We start from the raw sequence: 18,117 nt of genomic DNA, 5'->3' as shown, positions 1-18,117 counted from the left end.
TACCATCCATCGAAGCTGTGTACGACCGACCACATTATAGAAGAAGATGCACAATTTGATTGACTATTTTCTTGATCAAAGTAACAGCGGCATTAGAAGCAATATGTTTACATACTGTACAAAAGAAATCATCTGGCGTCAGTATACCACATCTTAGTTTTATATGAAATTGAACAATATGTTTACATATATGCACACACTTTGACAGGAAGTGTATCAAGGCTTGACAACTGGTCTCGTGTTATCCTTGAGCCACTGATATGCGGAACCTTCCACAAAGGGAGACACCTAAACACACAAGAATTGTGGCTTGAGCTACAAAACACAAAACACACCTGCTTGCTAATATGACAAGTGAATCGAATTTATACTTACCTTCTCCCAAACTAGCTTATGGTAATCGTTGAGCCAATCTATCTCAGTGGTAGAGAGTAGCGATAAGTCGCACAATTTGGTCTGCATCATGTGTAGCAAATCGAGATATTAAGGCTTATTAATGGTGGCATTGGTTGAACATCATGTTACATTGATGAAATGTATTAGTAGAGCATGTAAGGCAATATAAAGCTCTAATTAGCAATGGACAAAAACAGGGGATAGGGATGCAAGGATATGAATTCGTGCTATTAGCAAGTCAAAATACCTGAATAGGAACAAATGTGAGTTTTTCGAAACCCAAATAATCCACTCCTCCAAAGCGATATGGTGTGTGCACCTCTTTCACACAAAGAAGATTCTGAAGGAGGATGGGGATAATAATTTACACAAGCATCTTAGGAAAGGAAATGTACAGTTTTAACTAATGAGAACTCTATAGCAAGTAATGCACTGACGCTATGAACTTACTTCAATCCTGATGCCAAATGCATGGTCTTCATAATAACCAGGTTCGTTGCTGACAATCATGCCCCTCAGCAATGGGGTCATATTTCCAAAGCGAAAGCTTATACTTTGAGGGCCTTCATGAACATTCAGTGCAGCTCCTACTCCGTGACCAGTACCTAAAGTTTGCACAGAACATTACCGTCAATAAATTAGCAGATCATCTCAATTAAAATAAGAAGCTCAAATAAAATACGACAAGCATACAAAATGGAGTGAGAAAATACCATGACGGTAATCAAGACCAATCTTCCACAATGATGATCTTGCAAAGGAATCTAACACAAATCCAGGGTAATTATCAGGAAAAATAGCCTGATCAAGAGCAATATGACCCTGGAAAAATCACGGGGCGTTGTTAGTGTGTTTCTTTACAACCTCGGCTCTACATAGAGATAAAATGAAGTAACACAGATGACAGAACAGAGTGAAAGCAAACTATAAAAGACCACACAACCTCTATCTAGCATGAACATAAACTGCAAACTGGTCCTTGATGATCTAAGTGCCTTAGGTGCATGGGCAACTAGGTGTGCTCCCTCGTCTATTTTATCGATTGAACAAATAATAAAATTGCGAGAAGCTGTTCAATTATTTAAACCAACTTTTCTAACTGTTTCATGCTCAGTGGATTAAGATCAAGTTATATAAAGTATATATTTCATGGACAGAACACCCATGTAATAGCTTGGCCCAGTTATTTGAGAAGCACATTGTCCTATTTTCTCCCCGGTTGCTATCATTTGGGTTTCCCATTAATGAAATTTATTTGTAAAAGCTGAGCAGACTCGGATTCATTTTCTATGATTAACGTATCGGTCCTTTCGATATTTCTTCTCAGAACATGTAGAACCACAATTGAGTATAATCAACAAGGATTCTTTTTGTAACATAACTTTCAGTGACAAGTGCATAGCATATAAAGCAGCAGTCATTTACCTTCTCTTTTCTGGACTTCACACTCTTACATTCTTAGTATGAGTAGGACAGAAGTCAATGTCCTTTAAATGGTCAAAATATTTGTATAAAACAGGTTTATGCATGTTTGCCATCCACCCATCGTTGAAGAGAACCATAGTATGTGATATTTGCATCAATGTGTAAATTCTTCTTCCAGAGAATTGTAAAGGTAATCAAGTGAACAAAAAACTGATGAAAGAACATTACCTGAAGGACTCTGGTGAAACATTCTTTTTCCCATGAAGAAGGTTGGCCGAAATGTACAGTCCTAGTAATGTCAGTTGTTCCATCTATATATTGAGCTCCACTGTCCAGTAGGAAGAGTTTCTCGGGATCTACTATGCTACAATTGTTAGGTTCTGGTTTGTAATGAATGATTGCACCATTTGCACCGGAACCTATAAACGGTCATGTTGGCATAGTCAGTCCCATCATCTCATTTAAGAAAACAAATCAGTTGGTATAATAGTCAACACAAACGAGTCAAACATAGGTGACCTCATTTGCCACAACCAATACTTTAAGGAATCAAGCATCTCCAATTCAAACTTCTGGAATATGGGTTAGTTATTTTCCAATAGATTGATTAAAGCATAAAATCATGACATAATTATGCAGACAGGTCAGGCCAAGGCCAATAAACAAATTTTTCCACCAGAGATCCAAATATTCACAATTCCTGAATGCAATCATTATATATTCCAACTACCTTTAACATTTAGTTTAAAAGAGACTCGATAGTGTCAGATATCACTAGCCCATGATGATAACTGATAAGTCACACTAAAATAGTTAGAGCAACTGTCCACAGATTCTTGTTTAGTGAACTATCACTAATTAAGATTTCAGAGTAGGATAAAGACAGATTTGACCATTATCTCCGTGCTTATCGGGATACTCAAAGAATTGATGAGGAAAGTATCTATGATCATCCCACAGTACCCAAAACAGAGAGACAAGTAAAGGAGTACAATTATGTACCACTTATAGTATCAAAACTTGTATCCAGAAAACCATCTTGCCTAGATCGGAATTCAAGAAGCTTATCCGCAACATCTAATTCTGTCAAAATGGCACCACTACCAATTTCCTCCTCTAGCCATGCCCAAAACTGGGCCATAGCTGCTGCATCCCTGCAAAAGGTCCCTCACTTTTAACTGGACCTGAATTGCCATATTTTTAACATTGATATGAAAAAATGCCACCTAATGCTTGTAAATAAAAGTGAGTTGGAAAAGTATTTGTACAGACGAAAGGAAACTGATAAGCATATAAGATAGGAAGCCCTAACTTAACCCAAAACCATGGTCAAAGGTAAAGGGTTGACTCCCTATTATATGCTATTCCACACTTTCGTGTGAAACCGATGTGGGATCGTATCAATCCATCCCTCTTTTAAACCGGACGTCCACGGACGGCACACGCCACGGGCCCACCATCCGCTTTACGGCCCTTTTTCCTTTCGGGCCCACGTTTCTTCGGTGGCACCCCTTGGTCACACCTACGGGTAGCCCCTTTCCGTAGGACATCCGGATCCACGTTCACCGCACCAAATTGATAAGCATATAAGATAGGAAGCCCTAACTTAACCCAAAACCATGGTCAAAGGTAAAGGGTTGACTCCCTATTATATGCTATTCCACACTTTCGTGTGAAACCGATGTGGGATCGTATCAGAAACATAAAAAAAGAACTACAGAAGAAGCATATTTTGTAGTGCTACTTTAATGGTTACCTCGGCGGTGGAGTGCAATAGTAATCAAAAAGGGCAAATTCGCATATGCAGTTACCTGAGATGAGAGTTGCGCATTCCTTCTAATTCAGCTTCATTTTTTATGGCTTTAGCAAAAGAAATAGGTGAGCTCTTATACACTGCAGCAGGTCCACGTGACTTGTTGACTGGGCCATTTGCCACAGTCCTTTTGTTTTTATTGACATTTCCGGAAGTGCCAGAGTACTTATCACAGGCAGATTTGAAAGCATTCACAATTGCAATGCTAACAGATGATGTGTCCAGCCAAAGGCATGCCCCTTTTGCAGCCAAACTGCAATAAGAAATTATGGTCAATCAAAAACATCTTTACTACATTAGACTGAATGGTTTTTCATATTTGCACTATTAAGAGACAAAATGAATCTGGAAATTTCTGTGCAAAAGGTGCTTCCAATTTAACGTCAAAAAGCAAACTCTCAGCAAATAAATAAAAAATACGAACTTCTGCTAAAACACATGCAATGTCTGATAGGTCAGTAAGCTGGTTAATTAAGTAGCAGTAAATCTGAAAAATAGAAACACAAATGAGAATATCCATGGGCCATGTGAAGTGGCCAAATAGGTATAAAGCCCTGGGGATACCATTATAAAGTTTAGGTTTGTCTAGATGCTAGAAAACAATATATAGCAACGGTAGTCGCTACGTACTAATTATTAGCATCTTTTTTGGAATATCTTCAATCAAATGCTTCTCTGCTTTGATAACATTCATCTTAGCGGTGAACATAGTAAAGTTTCTGATCCAGTAAATCATATGGAGGTGGAAAATGGAACTCAAACAAACTAGTGGAAAGGGGGCTACACCTTTCAACTTCAGAAAGGATGGACTCGTATGGTCTCACCTCAATCCCAGCATTCTTCAAATAATCCATTACATCAGGGTTGATTTTGGCATCATTTATAAACAATTTTGCTCCATCAATCTCAACGATTAAATAGGCATACATGACTGGTGAATGTGGTATATCACTACCTCTCTGTCAAAAAGAATTCACATGTTAATAGTAATAGGAGACAATAGCAAGAATCGGATAAAGTTTCAAACTTATTTGTGGTTTATTCATGCCCAAACCACAATGCAAGTCCATAGCACACAATGCAGTGAATGAAGAATAAGATCCATAAGGAACCTTTTTACAGTCTCTATTAAAGCATACAATATCCGATTGCCGAACCAACTTAAAAAGTCCAAATGAAAAGATATTCCTTCAAGGTCCTGGGTCCCTGCAGATAAGCAAAAAGAATACCTAGGGCTCTAAGAATGCAACTGAAGTACAAAACATAAGATTCAGAAGCAGTCATAGCAAGTTAGATGATGTTTGCTGCCATTCAATAATTTCCTCAAATGAAACAGATGCGATATTTGATATCACACCCTAGAGGAGCGAGAGATGGGATCTAACATTTCCAAAACCTTTCTACTGATTTAGCAAAAAAACAAATGGAACTAATGCGGTTTATAGTCTATTTGCTAAAGAAAAATATTATATGAAGACTCTCTTCGTCCACGATTAATTGTCTCATTTCTTTCCGGTACGGGTTTAAGAAATGTAAAGAAGTGGGTCGAAAAAGATAGTGGAATGTGGGTCCCACTTTTTATATACTTTAATGGAATGTGGGATCTACTTACCAATTATATAAAAGTAAAATGGGACTCCTATTGGCTGACGGACCGAGAAAACAGGTATCCTATTGCCGGACGGAGGGGGTACAAAATTGGCTTACTTATTACTGAAAAATATCTGGATTTACTAGCATTGATGCCACAATAATCTCTAGGCAAACCACACCTTCTGATATTTTTAAATCGAAGCACCTTTTTAACAGCACAAAATCCTCCTTTTTAGGTTTTTCTAGTTTAAAGATGCCCACCTGCCAGGAAGGACCATGCACAATTGCACATCTCTTTTCTCAAATATTTATTTACTAAAGGACAGAAAATTACATAGCTCGAAGAGTTACCAAGTTCAACAGCCATGCAATCTCATCCAGCATTGAGATAACAATTGCAGATGAATCAGCATTACTTAGTTCAGAACTCAATGAAGACAGCTTGGATGACACATCTACACCAGCATATTTCAGGTCATGAACTCTGACAAGTCTATTTGGAGGCTTTGGTCTGGATTCTTTCCATATCTCATCCACGAGATTAACATCATACACGCACACCAACTCGTGATTCTTCTGAGATATGGCCTCTTTCAATTCATCTGCAGAATCGGAAGAAAACAGGAACTGAACCCTTCACCAAAAACCAAGTAAAGATGGAAAACTGGGATCAGATGGATGTAAATGAAGAAAATAGGAAATCTATAAATGCCAAAATGAAGAAAAATTAACAATGTAGGATAGCCAAAAACCGAACAACATATACAAGGAAATTTAAAAAACAATTTCTAGCAAGTGAAATTCTTATAATTATTTAAGAAAGCTTCTTTGCTAAGAATCCGACTTCAAAAACCTTGATTGAATAACAAAAGATGATTTAATAATAGCTATTTGATGATTGTTTATCATAATCATCCTACAGGAAAATATTCTCCATGTATGTAACAGATCAATAGTCAACTGCAGAAGCATTTGATACTAGAGTTTGGAAGGAAACAGTAAGCATGGACAAGGTACCCAGAAAATGTCAAGCTGTGATAGCTACAGAAGAACTTTGGATCTGATCATTAGGAAAACTCAGAATCTCTTAATCTCAAATAAGTTATGCCAAAAATCCACTGGAACTTTCTGATCTAATTGTGAGCCAAACAAACCATGCCGGCTTTCGAAAGATGGTATAGGACCTAAATATATTTGTCAGAAATTTCTTGGATGTACATCAACATATATCTCAATTATGCAAATTACGCTTAAGCAACCACTAGAGGAGGAATCAAATCAATTTCTGAATATAGCCTCTCAGCACCAAAGCATATCAGGCATGCTCACCTACCACAAAGATCAAGGCAAAGAACATCTTAATCCTATGCAAACTAACCATAAAACTAGAACACTTGACAGGGCCACCAACCCCCAAATGAGAGGGCTTAATGATGATAAATTGATGTAATAGTGGGTTAAAATGATATTCTTATCACGATAGTGAGTTTCATAGAGAATTACAAATATTAAATTGGTTGAACTAATCACATGACAGAACACCATATGTGAATTACGATTTTACTCACAGGGTCTATCCCAACTCTGCTGCCAGGAGCCAGGATTCCATTGAGCCACTCACTTGTTGTAGGTACTCCTAAATTACCAGCCCTCATGAGAATCCAGCCAGAGGGTAACTGTTGCTCAGCCTATTAATGACAAGAAGAGGAAATACTTAGCTGCATAAACAAATCCTAGCAAGTAGCAACAGTTGTTCAAAGTGAGCGAGAGAGATATTAGTCATCTGCTTGCCAGACCTGGAGGAAGTAGCGACCATCTGTCCAAAGAGCTGCTTTATCTTTTGTGACAACAGCAGTGCCTGCACTACCAGTAAAACCTGATATGTATGCTCTCCTTGTATAACACTCAGCAATAAATTCACTCTGAAATTGGACAAGACGCTAGTAAGATTTTGAAACTTCAACCACAATGTTCAACGAAAAGTTAAGATGTTCAAAATTTTGCCGAACAGTATTGCTTGATAATAGGAACTCTGATTTCCATTCCTAATTAAATTTTTTTAAAAAAAACAGAAAATTGCGACAAACCTGAATAGCATCAGTGTTGCTTAATAGATAGGAACTCTGATTTCCATTCGTAATTAAATTATAAAAAAAATAGTAGAAAATTGCGGCAAACCTGATGAGCATCCTGAGATGGAATGATATAAGCATCAATGTTGATATCGGGCCTGACAAAGAGCTCGCGTATCGCGGTGAGCTTGTCGTCGGGCTCAGAGTTGTTGGGCTTCTTCCGCAGCTCCGAGGAGGGCCTGGCAGATATGGAGGCGGAAACTTGGAGGTTATGAGGAGCGAGTGATTTGAAGGGGGATCTGGGGAGGTAATAGTTGATATTGCGGCGAAATTGGGGGTATATGTTGAGGAGGCCGAAGCGGCTCCGGGCGTGAAGGTGAAAGGGGGAGCGAGCGAGCATTCTAGCGGTGGAGAGAGATAGGGCAGACTCCATGAAACTTGGAATTCGAGCTGAGAGAGAGGGAGGGAGGGAGAGAGGATAAGGTGTGCTGCTTTGTCTTGTATGTTGGTGACACGCAAGGGAAGAGGAAGACGCAACTGTGCTATTGCTTTGAGAGAGCAGATGAGCCTAATTATTTTGTCCAATTATGTGCATCTTTGAAAGAAACACTACTACTAATTGATTTGGATGATTAAGTCTTTAAAATTACTACAACCTATCAATCAAATGTTCTTCACATTTAATTTGGGCGGTTTTTAAAAAATAAAAAGAAAAAAAAAGAGTTAAACAAGTTAGTAAAACGTGGATCTTATTTTTATGTAGTGAAGAGAAGAGAGTAAAAGTAAGAGACTGAGTAAAATAAGAGAAGTATAAGAGAGAATAAAATTTTTGCCAAAAAATAAAATGACTCAGCTACCTTGTGATAACCCAAAAGAAAATAGTACAACTCAACTATCTTGGGATGGATGGAATATTAGTTTTATGGTAATAAAATAGAATATGAGCATAATGAGTGAGTGGAAAGTGATATTCATTATTAATAATAAAATTTAAAAAATAAAATGATAATATTTTATGAACAGACCAAAATAGCAAATGTGAACCATACATGAGTATCTAATTACTAACTTGGTATTGTGGTTATTGGAGCTATTGGTACTAATTGTAGAGATATTTGTGAATTGTGATTATGTATTGACATTTGCGCCTATACTAGACTACTACAAATCTACAACTATGTATATGTTCGGGGTAATTCTTTTGTTGTTCTAGAGTATAATTAACGTTCCATAAGTGTACTGGACTATTTTTTTTGTTCCGGCTTTGAGAGGGACGCATGAGGGTCATGCGTCTCCCTTTAATGAAACGCATGACGTAGATGCGTTTTACAGAAAGACGCATGACTCTCATGCGTCTCATGCGTCTTTCAATTTTTCGTTTTTTAAAGACGCATGAAGGTCATGCGTCTTAGGGAGAGACGCATCTCCATCATGCGTCGCTTTCTTTTATAGACGACGCATGAGGCTCATGCGTCTCTAATTTGCATAAATCAGACCAGACACGAGAGAGAAAGGGCAGATGCAACTCAGCGATTTCGGCGATTTCGTGGCGATTTCCCGTCATATTCCGGTAAGTTTCCTTCAATCTTGCAACATTCCTCCCTTATTTGTTGTTTATTTGCATATTTTGTGTAGGTTTCTCTCAATTTTGTAAATTAGGGTTTATAAGAAATTGTTCAAATTTGACTGATGTTTTGTTGTTTTGTTAGTTGTAATAGATTTTATTGGTGAAATTCATTCTATTGTATAATTTTTGATATGTTTGATATGCTTGGTGTTGCGATTTTGGTTGTTATTAGATAAGAGAGTAGGGGTTGAAATGTATCTTGTAATTTAACCTTCTAATTTAGTAGTTATATGTAAATTAGGCATTATAAATCATGAATTGTGATGAATTGGAGTTTCTAATATATAGTATTCAATGGATTAGGAGTGAATCATTTGGTTTATAATGTTTTGTTGTTTTGATGATGATTTGAATTTATATGTTATTTGTATTTTAAATGTGAGTTTGTAATTGTTGTTTTGTGAATATGTTATTAGATTAGATGGACAGTTCTAGCGGACAGTTATTATATGGACCTAAAGATCCGTCAGTGCTATATCTTCAAAAAAAAACACATTTCAAATAAACTACTGAAAGATGGCACAACACAAGTTTTCAAAGTTCGAAGGACGGAAATTAAGACATGGGATGTGGACATGCATGAGAATGTGAGGTATTGGCTTGACCCATTTGGTTTCAAAGCCGTGATGGATTGTGGGAAGTCGATGAAGGTCGACAATGAGCCTATCACGGCTTTGATTGAGCGTTGGAGGCCGGAGACGCACACTTTCCATCTACCAATTGGAGAGGCGACGGTGACCTTGAAAGATGTGCAAGCCATTTGGGGCTTGAGAGCGGACGGTCTCATTTTCACAGGACGTGACCATCATGTCGGATATCCCGATTGGCCTAGCAAGTACCGAGATTTGTTGGGATGGATACCGGATACAAACACAGAGACAAAGCAAGGCTGTTTGCTGATGACCGCTCTGATCAACCAGACGATGATACCTTTGGGTGATGACCTACCTACATATGTATACATTCAAATCGCACGTATCCATGCCCTAATTTTGTTAGGAGGTCTCATTCTACCAGACACCACGGGGTGTAAGGTTCCTTTTATGTGGTTGAATGCATTTGAGGATCCGGACGAGGTGCGGAATATTAGTTGGGGAAGTGCGGCTTTGTCGTACCTGTATCATTACCTGTGCGAGGCTTCCATTGATAAGAGGAAAGAGTTGGGCGGGCCTATGATGCTTCTGCAGCTATGGGCGTGGGAAAGAATGCCCACATTGAGGCCGTTGTTCATAGGAGCACTCGTGCACGAGCCATATACGCCATGTGGTGCCAGGTATATATTTAAATATTTATTTGTTTAGACATCTTGGGTTATTTTTTTACATCAATTTTATTTATAGGTGGAAAGGAACTACACAAATAGGAAATGCTCCTAGATATTCGGTTGAGCATTACTGTGATCAAATATCCTTGATTAGACCTGACCAGGTGAATATTATTTTAATGTTGACTTAATTTATGAATTTATTATGAAGTTAATTTGGCGTTTGCATTGCTGGTTTGTAGTTTCTGTGGACGCCATATGCACATTGCATACTGCCTGACTACTGTAGTGATATGAATGGATGCTCCTTGTGCGACACTTACTTGGTGTGTTGGTCCTATATTGAGGCACATGAGGCTGGACGAGTGCGCCGACAGTTTCATCGATACCAGGATGTTCCTCAATATGTAGATAGGAGGCTAAAAAATGGCGATCATTTGGGCCAAAATGATCGGCGTGGTAAGAAGGGTAACAATTGGGGAAACACGCATCAGTTCTACATTAGGGAGTGGGACATGAGGTGTGAAAGGTTCCAGGCTACCGAGGACGCCGCAATGATGTCCATGAACATTCCTATGAGTCCGGGGTATATGGCGTGGTATAACAAGATAACAGTGACGTACCTGACTCAACCTGGGGTACGGTCAACTGCTGGGATGAACGAGTCGGCTTCTTCGATGAGATTACTTGTAAGTTTGTTATATTAAACTATATGCTTTCATGTGTTATAGATTGTTTCGTATTGATATTTGTATAATTTTTTTTTATCTAGGTTGAGGGTTTTCAGCATGTTTGGCATTTAACTACTGAAGAAGAAATGGACCCAAGAATGCGACAGATTCGAGAAATTGCTAGGCATGCCCTTCAGTCTACGAACCACGCCGATGTCATGGAGTACCCGGATTCCCAACACCAAGATGTGGTCATGCCTTATCAACCACAAGTAATTCCACCACGTCGTGGAGTGACTGGTGTTCGGACTGGTGGACACGGTTTCACAAACAGTTCAGGATATCGCAACCGCATCCCGATTATGTAGTACCAGAGCCGATGAATCCAAAGCATGACCCACCTCAGTGGTCTTTATATCCGACGCATGAGTCTCAATCACAGTGGGACCGTCCCTTGTATTCTCCAAGCCAGTCTGAGCCTGATTGGAATCGTCGCCCCTATTCACAAAGTCAAGATGTGCAGAAATGGAGTGGAGCCCGAGCATCAGAAATATGACGGGAAATCACCGGAATCACCAAGAAATCGCCTGAGTTCGCGGTTGCCTCTTTCTCTCGCGCAGAATGTGAGCTACTGACTCGCGTCGCGTCTGTTTTGTTTAACATAAAGACGCATGAGCCTCATACGTCTCTCCCCAAGACGCATGACGATCATGCGTCGTCTATAAAAAAAGGGACGCATGATGGAGATGCGTCTCTCCCTAAGACACATGACCTTCATGCGTCTTTAAAAAAATGAAAATTTGAAAGACGCATGAGAGTCATGCGTCTTTCTGTAAAACGCATCTACGTCATGCGTTTCTTTAAAGGGAGACGCATGACCCTCATGCGTCTCTCCCAAAGCCGGAACAAAAAAAAAGTCCAGTACACTTATGGAATGTTAATTATACTCTAGAATAATAAAGAATTACCCATGTATATGTTGCGTGATATATGGTGGTATTACAAATAGGAAGTAACAAGGATACTACTACAAATCTACAATTATGGTGCCGTTCGGTTGCCATGACTAATATCATGAGACTATCCATCTAGGATTAAGTTGTGGGATTATTTTAGTTGGAGGGATAAGGTTATGACCAATTATCATGAGACTATCCATCTAGGATTAAATTGAAGGGTTCAATCTTATGAACCAAACATGATACATATTTAATCATGAGATTTAATCTTGCCAACCGAACACCCCTATATATATATGGTGTGATATATGGTTGTATTACATATAGGAAGTAACAAGGATGTTTCGACATGAATAAAATAAATACTAATCTTACTATTTTGATTTGTGAAAGTGTGATAAGATAGGAATGAGTTACACGTCGTCATATTTTGGAGTCTTGTTGCTATCTTTGCCTCTAAGGGCGTGCTTGATTGCCCTGATATCATCAGATAAGCCCGCCTATCTAGGGCGTATCTAGTCTGTGATTGCCCTGACAGTGTTGCACAAGGACCCGGGATACTACTACCGACCCGGTCCCCATTAAGATACCACGCTAGCTTTGGTGTGTTCGCGTATCAGGGGTTTCGGCTCCGATAAGCTTCATACCGTCGTTCCCGATTGTGTGAATTTCGTTTTATTGTCTAAAAGACCCCTCATAGGGTCAGATTAATAAAATTTGGCGGAATACCGTATAAGCGAACATAATTTGGGCGTCGATTTGTACTCACTCCCGGCTGCGTCGCCGATTCCAGGTTTGTGTCATGTATTTCGTATCATTTTTTTCATGGATTGCATAATTTCCTTTCAATTACATTGGCTGATGTTAGTTGCTACTTTAAATTCGCAGCGGAATTCCTTTTTTCAAGCGCACGGACACGGCTATCATAATCGGTCTGAATTCAGCAATGGATAACGGAGAGGATTTCCGTGAGGTAAGTCAATTCAGCAAGTGCCCAATTGTTTACGCTTTATTACAGATCTGAATTTATATGTTAGGGTTTAGGCTGGGCATCTGCCGATTTATATTGTTGTATGTCGGCCTATGTTATTTTCCAATTCTCAGAATTGTTGTGTGATATACATAGAAAACAAATTGTTTTATTGGAATAGAAGTTTGCATTTTGTGTAATGGCATGCTTGTTCAGGTTTCATGTCTACAGAATGACATGACGGCCGTGTTGATTTTGCTTGAAGAGGTTATACGGAACTATCAAATTAACTTGCTGGTCATTTCTTTTCTGATCTCATTACTCCGCCCTCAAAAGCGCAAGCGTAAACGTTGGGATCGTCTAGGTCAGTCAGCGGTTCTAGATGCTATCCCGGCTCATGTATGTCAGCTGGATAGACTAGTGCGTGTAACAGATAGGGCATGTGTGGACAATTTACGAATGGATAGAAACTCCTTTGGGCGTCTATGTCGCATTCTCCGGGATCGGGTAGGCTTAATAGATCAAAAACTAGTCAGTGTGGAGGAACAAGTAGCCATGTTCCTTTGTGTGCTAGCACATCACAAGAAATCTCGCATAGTTGGCCATAATTTCATGCGCTCTTCTCAGACCGTGTCAAAATATATACATATTGTGCTCCGTGGAATTCTCACACTGCATAGTATTTTTTTGGTAAAGCCAACACCAATAGATGAAGCTTGCTCTGACCGTAGGTGGAAATGGTTCAAGGTACAGACAGATTATACTGCTTCACTAAATATTCGATATAATGCATGATTGTTTATTGTGTTCTACTAACAGGGTTGTCTAGGGGCTTTAGATGGTACTTATATCAATGTACGCGTGCCCATTGCTGATGTTCCCCGGTACCGTAATCGAAAAGGCCACATCACTCCCAACACATTGGCCGTATGTGACCCCCAACTAAGATTCATTTATCTCCTTTCGGGATGGGAGGGCTCAGCGGCTGACTCGAGGATTTTAAGAGATTCATTTAGGTCTCAAAGTTCCTAAAGGTGAGTTTTACATAGTTGGTTAAGCTCAAGTGTCCTGTTTAGTGATTAAAGTTGGTTTTCAATTTCAGGATGCTACTACCTCTGTGACAATGGATATCCCAACGCCGAAGGTTTCTTGACGCCCTACAAATCAGTCTGTTACCATCTTAAGGAATGGGAGGTCGGAAGGCAAGCACCCCAGAATCCGGCTGAGCTGTTTAACCTTAGGCATTCTAAGGCGAGGAATGTCATCGAAAGATCATTCGCGGTGCTGAAAATGAGATGGGGTATCCTCAGATCAGCAAGCTTTTATCCGGTAGATGTTCAAACCGGGCTGATAATCGCATGCTTCCTGCTTCATAATTACATACGAAGTCAATTGGTGGTTGATCCCGTTGAGGCTGAGTTGGTAAACGAGGCTGATTTAGATGACGATATTGATAATGAACCTCCTTTATGTGCTGATAATATCAGTTCCGTGGAACCAACGGCAATATGGAATAAAAAAAGGGATGATCTTGCATGTGAAATGTGGGCCGACAGAAATCATGGATGATTTCTCATCCCGTAGTGCAAATGGTTCCTCATTCATGCTGATTTTTTCAGTTTGTATTACAGATACATTCTTCTATTAATTGCTCGTTATGTTGCTTGTATTCCAGACAATTTTGTATTGTTTTTTCCTAAGGACATTTTTTCACATAAGGAAGTCATCAAATTCTCGTTATGTTGCGTTGCTTAATATTAGTACTACCCGTTGGAGTCTTGCATTGAACTGTGAATTGCACTAACCTTTATGAAGCAGGTTACAGCTTGTAGTAGTCCGCAAAATATACCATTATAACAACCATAATATCCATTATTATGAATGTGATATTTGAAGCAAAACAATCACAAACATAATCAACTACAATAGCTACCTAACATCCAATATAATAACTACCTGAGCAAGAAAACTTGGCGATATATAATCGCCTACAACAAGCTAAATCGCACGTTGCACAAAACAGAGTTCTACTACATACGTACTGCAGTTCCAAATCATTCCCAACACTTATTCCCGATCAAACCACACATAAAACTGGACCTCATTCCGATCAATGAGTTTGAAGTGGCAGCGAGTACCAACCACGATGTTGTTAGCCTCTTTGAATCGTCTCCAACCGCGTTTCACCCAAATGTTTGTGTCACTGTGGTCGATAACGATGAACCAAGAGTCTCCGTTCACGTTGAAGTAAACCGGGTATTGCAGAGAATTCATCCGAATGTGGCGGCGCCAAAAGGCCATCGGAATCTCCAAAGATCGAGAGATGTTCGACCTGTCCATGGTTACAGTGAAAGTTGGGCAACCATCATCCAAAACCCCGGGATCCGGCGCATAATCGTCCTCTTCCGATGAGTCACCCCCCTCCGTGTCTGATGGCACATAGTCGTCCGACGTATTGACATCCGGGGCATCACTGTGGTCGGAGCCGCCGTATTCGTCTTCTTCTCATATTTTAATGTATCACAACAAAGTAAAGTCAGTGACAACAATATAGGTTAAGCGAGATCTTCGTAAACGCACCTTGTAAATTACTCAATCGAGGACATCCCGTCCTGGGGTTATACCGCTTCACATGAAATATGCCCGCGTCGACCATAGTGAATGTAAGCACGTCATCGTGAATAATGTTGTTAGCGAGCCGAAACTCCGACCAGCCAGTGTGAAAATGGCAACCACTCGCAATGTTTAACAACCTCACCTGCCAGCTCTGTCCACTAGGCATGACGAGACGACAGTCGAAAGGTAGTTGCGCTGCATGAAGAGCCACAAATTCGGGTGGAATGCGCTACACAGATATAAGAGACAACTACTTAATTTTTGGTCTAACCAACGACGACATAAATTTCTGAACAGAACATAAGTTTGAAAAATATACCAACTCAGTCAAGCAGTGCTCTATAGAGATCTTCTTCATGAACGAAGGAAGTCTGAAGTAATCCATGGATGTAGGGAATGTATGCTGATATTCGGATGGCTTTTGACGAGATTGAAGTAGTGTATTTAACACCCCTCAACCGCGCATGTGACTGCTTACTGTTATTGGATTTGATTAGCCACTACACTGCCCCAAAGCTGCCATCTTCTTATACAATACAAGGCTCCGTAGCTTTTGGTTATATCCATGCATTGACTGCAGTGGTAAACCCCTCACGCCATAGCTAGTACATTTGCAGAGGGTGCAGACGGTATTGAATGAGTTTGGGGCGGTTGCTTTGGAAGTATATGCATTACACTTGCTTATACTAGATTTATTACAAGTGGGGCACATTAAAATCTTCATACCTGCCTCCATATCTTCTCTACAAACTAAGCTAGGCAAGCTATAATTTATTTATTGCTCAACCATAAATCATAAACACTTGTCGGATGTAAATGGTATTGATAATGGTTGTGTAAAATGTATAAGAACCAGCCTCTACAACATTATCATCATCCATTGAAAAGCCTAAAACACTATACACAATGAACTTCATAATTCCTCCACAAGCAGTGTTCTTCTACAAGGGTAAGTGGACGCCAGAGATGGATGCCATGCTTCTTTCAACGCTAATCACGTTGAGGCGCGGACGTGAATGGGAAGATGGCAATGTGCCTGAAGATGTACTCCGCAATGTCCGTGATGTGATTATGCATCCGTTTGGAATGGATCTTACAACGGACGACATAGCAGGTCGTGTTAAATTGTTGAAGGCTAGGTACATAAGTTTCAAAAAATTGGTGAAGACAAACGGTGTCCAGTGGAATCCTCAACACAGGATCGTTGTTGCCTCGGATTCGACGTGGAATTTTATATTCAAGGTTGGTCTTACTACATAATTGTAACATTATTTCTGAACTTGAGCGAATTTATTGAAACCATAACTATATCTTCTTTCGTAATCTTGCATGGCAGCGGGATGCTTCGGCCGCGGCATATTTTTATCGGGACGAACCAGATTTCAGCCTTCTTGCGAGCTTCTTTGGCCAATTCGACGTCAAGGTAGAATTCCCTCAAGAGGTAATAGCAATTTCAGACAATAGTGCGGAGGTCATAGTGCTTTCTGATTCCGACGTCCCATACGCACCAAATCGGGTTCAGCCAATTTATTCACCCTCCGACTCCGATGAAGTCACATCCCCGATGCCGGTACCATCGTGGCGGCATTTGCCGAAGTGATGTTACATTGCACCCTCAATGCCATTCGATATACGAAGTTTGTGTTTTCACCCACGATGCAGAGCATGGTTGTAAGATTTCAATGGGTCATTAAAATCTAATATAAAGACAATCCTTGAACGGATGTCGAATGTTTGATGATTATGTTCGATATTGCGTTTATGTCTCCGGTTAGCGTTTATGTGGAACTTGGATGTTTGCGTTCATAACAAAATTTATAGTCTAATATTACAAATACGAAAATCAAAGAGTCGTTTTGCCACAATGAATCGTAGAGTAAAAATCATGTTCCATACAAAAGCAGATGCTGAATGGTTGTTGCCAAAGGAATAGAAATCCAGATACACAAGAGGTTCAACATTACTATTAGCAAAAGATAACAACCAACTTCTACACCACAAAATACTAAACAACAGCAACCATAACGTCGGTCAGAGCAGCTTTACAACATGTTGTCGGTTTCCAAGAGATCGAACACAAACGCTGCACGGGCAGTTTCAGGCAAACCCCGAAACAGGTCAAGAAGCTCGGTTTCTTTAACAAGCTTCTTACAAACATAGAACTGTAGTTTAAGAGATAAGCCTGGAATACCTTTCAATTGCTCATATACCTCAGCCCTCTTGTTGCTTAGATCGAACTCGTAGCCTATCCTCTTGGAAATTTCTTTCAAACGCTCATTTGTGTGGGTGTGAATCTGTCCCATGAGAGTTAGCACGCCATCCATCTTGTCTTCGACTTTTCGCTTCTTGACAACCTTATTGGTAACCTTGAGGCCTGCCCCGGATGCAGAGCCAGAGCAAGCCCCCACCGCGGGTGCTGGACACACCCCGGCCCCTGCTCCTGGCCCGACATCAACACTAGCAGCAGATCCAGGTACTCCACCCTCGGTGACAGATTGGCTGTCATCGATCACCTCTGGAAGGATCCCGTCCGGGATTGGCTCATCAGGAAATAGCTCTGCAAAGGTCATGTGGGGGGATATGACATCATCGACTGGAGTTGCATTTGTATTCCCGTATATTGTGCCCACAGCAGCAGCAACGTCTACACCACGTTCACCATCGGCACGGTCCTGACCAAAAACCTCCTTCCAGTCTTCATATTGAGGCCA

The 18,117-nt window shown here is 40.1% G+C and overlaps 3 protein-coding genes across 3 annotated transcripts; 1 reads left to right on the top strand and 2 right to left on the bottom strand.

Annotated features, from left to right (window-relative positions):
- Positions 1 to 54: 54 nt before the first annotated feature.
- Positions 55 to 7,872, bottom strand: LOC121795357 (aminopeptidase P2-like). Its single transcript, XM_042193882.1, has 13 exons — positions 7,406 to 7,872; positions 7,024 to 7,149; positions 6,796 to 6,915; positions 5,579 to 5,854; positions 4,421 to 4,593; positions 3,633 to 3,887; positions 2,824 to 2,975; positions 2,050 to 2,240; positions 1,110 to 1,218; positions 847 to 1,001; positions 644 to 736; positions 376 to 456; positions 55 to 288 (listed from the first exon to the last, which is right to left on the bottom strand). The coding sequence occupies exons 1-13, from the start codon at positions 7,730 to 7,732 to the stop codon at positions 217 to 219; spliced, it is 2,130 nt and encodes a 709-aa protein (XP_042049816.1). The 5' UTR covers positions 7,733 to 7,872; the 3' UTR covers positions 55 to 216.
- A 1,629-nt stretch (positions 7,873 to 9,501) lies between these two features.
- LOC121796699 (serine/threonine-protein phosphatase 7 long form homolog) lies at positions 9,502 to 11,229 on the top strand. The gene is made up of 4 exons (XM_042195493.1): positions 9,502 to 10,199; positions 10,267 to 10,354; positions 10,433 to 10,879; positions 10,963 to 11,229. The coding sequence occupies exons 1-4, from the start codon at positions 9,502 to 9,504 to the stop codon at positions 11,227 to 11,229; spliced, it is 1,500 nt and encodes a 499-aa protein (XP_042051427.1).
- Positions 11,230 to 14,857: 3,628 nt separating this feature from the next.
- Positions 14,858 to 15,791, bottom strand: LOC121796698 (B3 domain-containing protein REM1-like). The gene is made up of 3 exons (XM_042195492.1): positions 15,726 to 15,791; positions 15,371 to 15,635; positions 14,858 to 15,291 (listed from the first exon to the last, which is right to left on the bottom strand). The coding sequence occupies exons 1-3, from the start codon at positions 15,789 to 15,791 to the stop codon at positions 14,858 to 14,860; spliced, it is 765 nt and encodes a 254-aa protein (XP_042051426.1).
- Positions 15,792 to 18,117: the final 2,326 nt, after the last annotated feature.

This window comes from Salvia splendens, chromosome 3, assembly GCF_004379255.2.
Source record: "Salvia splendens isolate huo1 chromosome 3, SspV2, whole genome shotgun sequence".
Lineage (NCBI taxonomy): Eukaryota > Viridiplantae > Streptophyta > Magnoliopsida > Lamiales > Lamiaceae > Salvia > Salvia splendens.
Note: the sequence above shows the minus strand (reverse complement) of the source record. Positions and strands in the feature narration are given on the sequence as shown.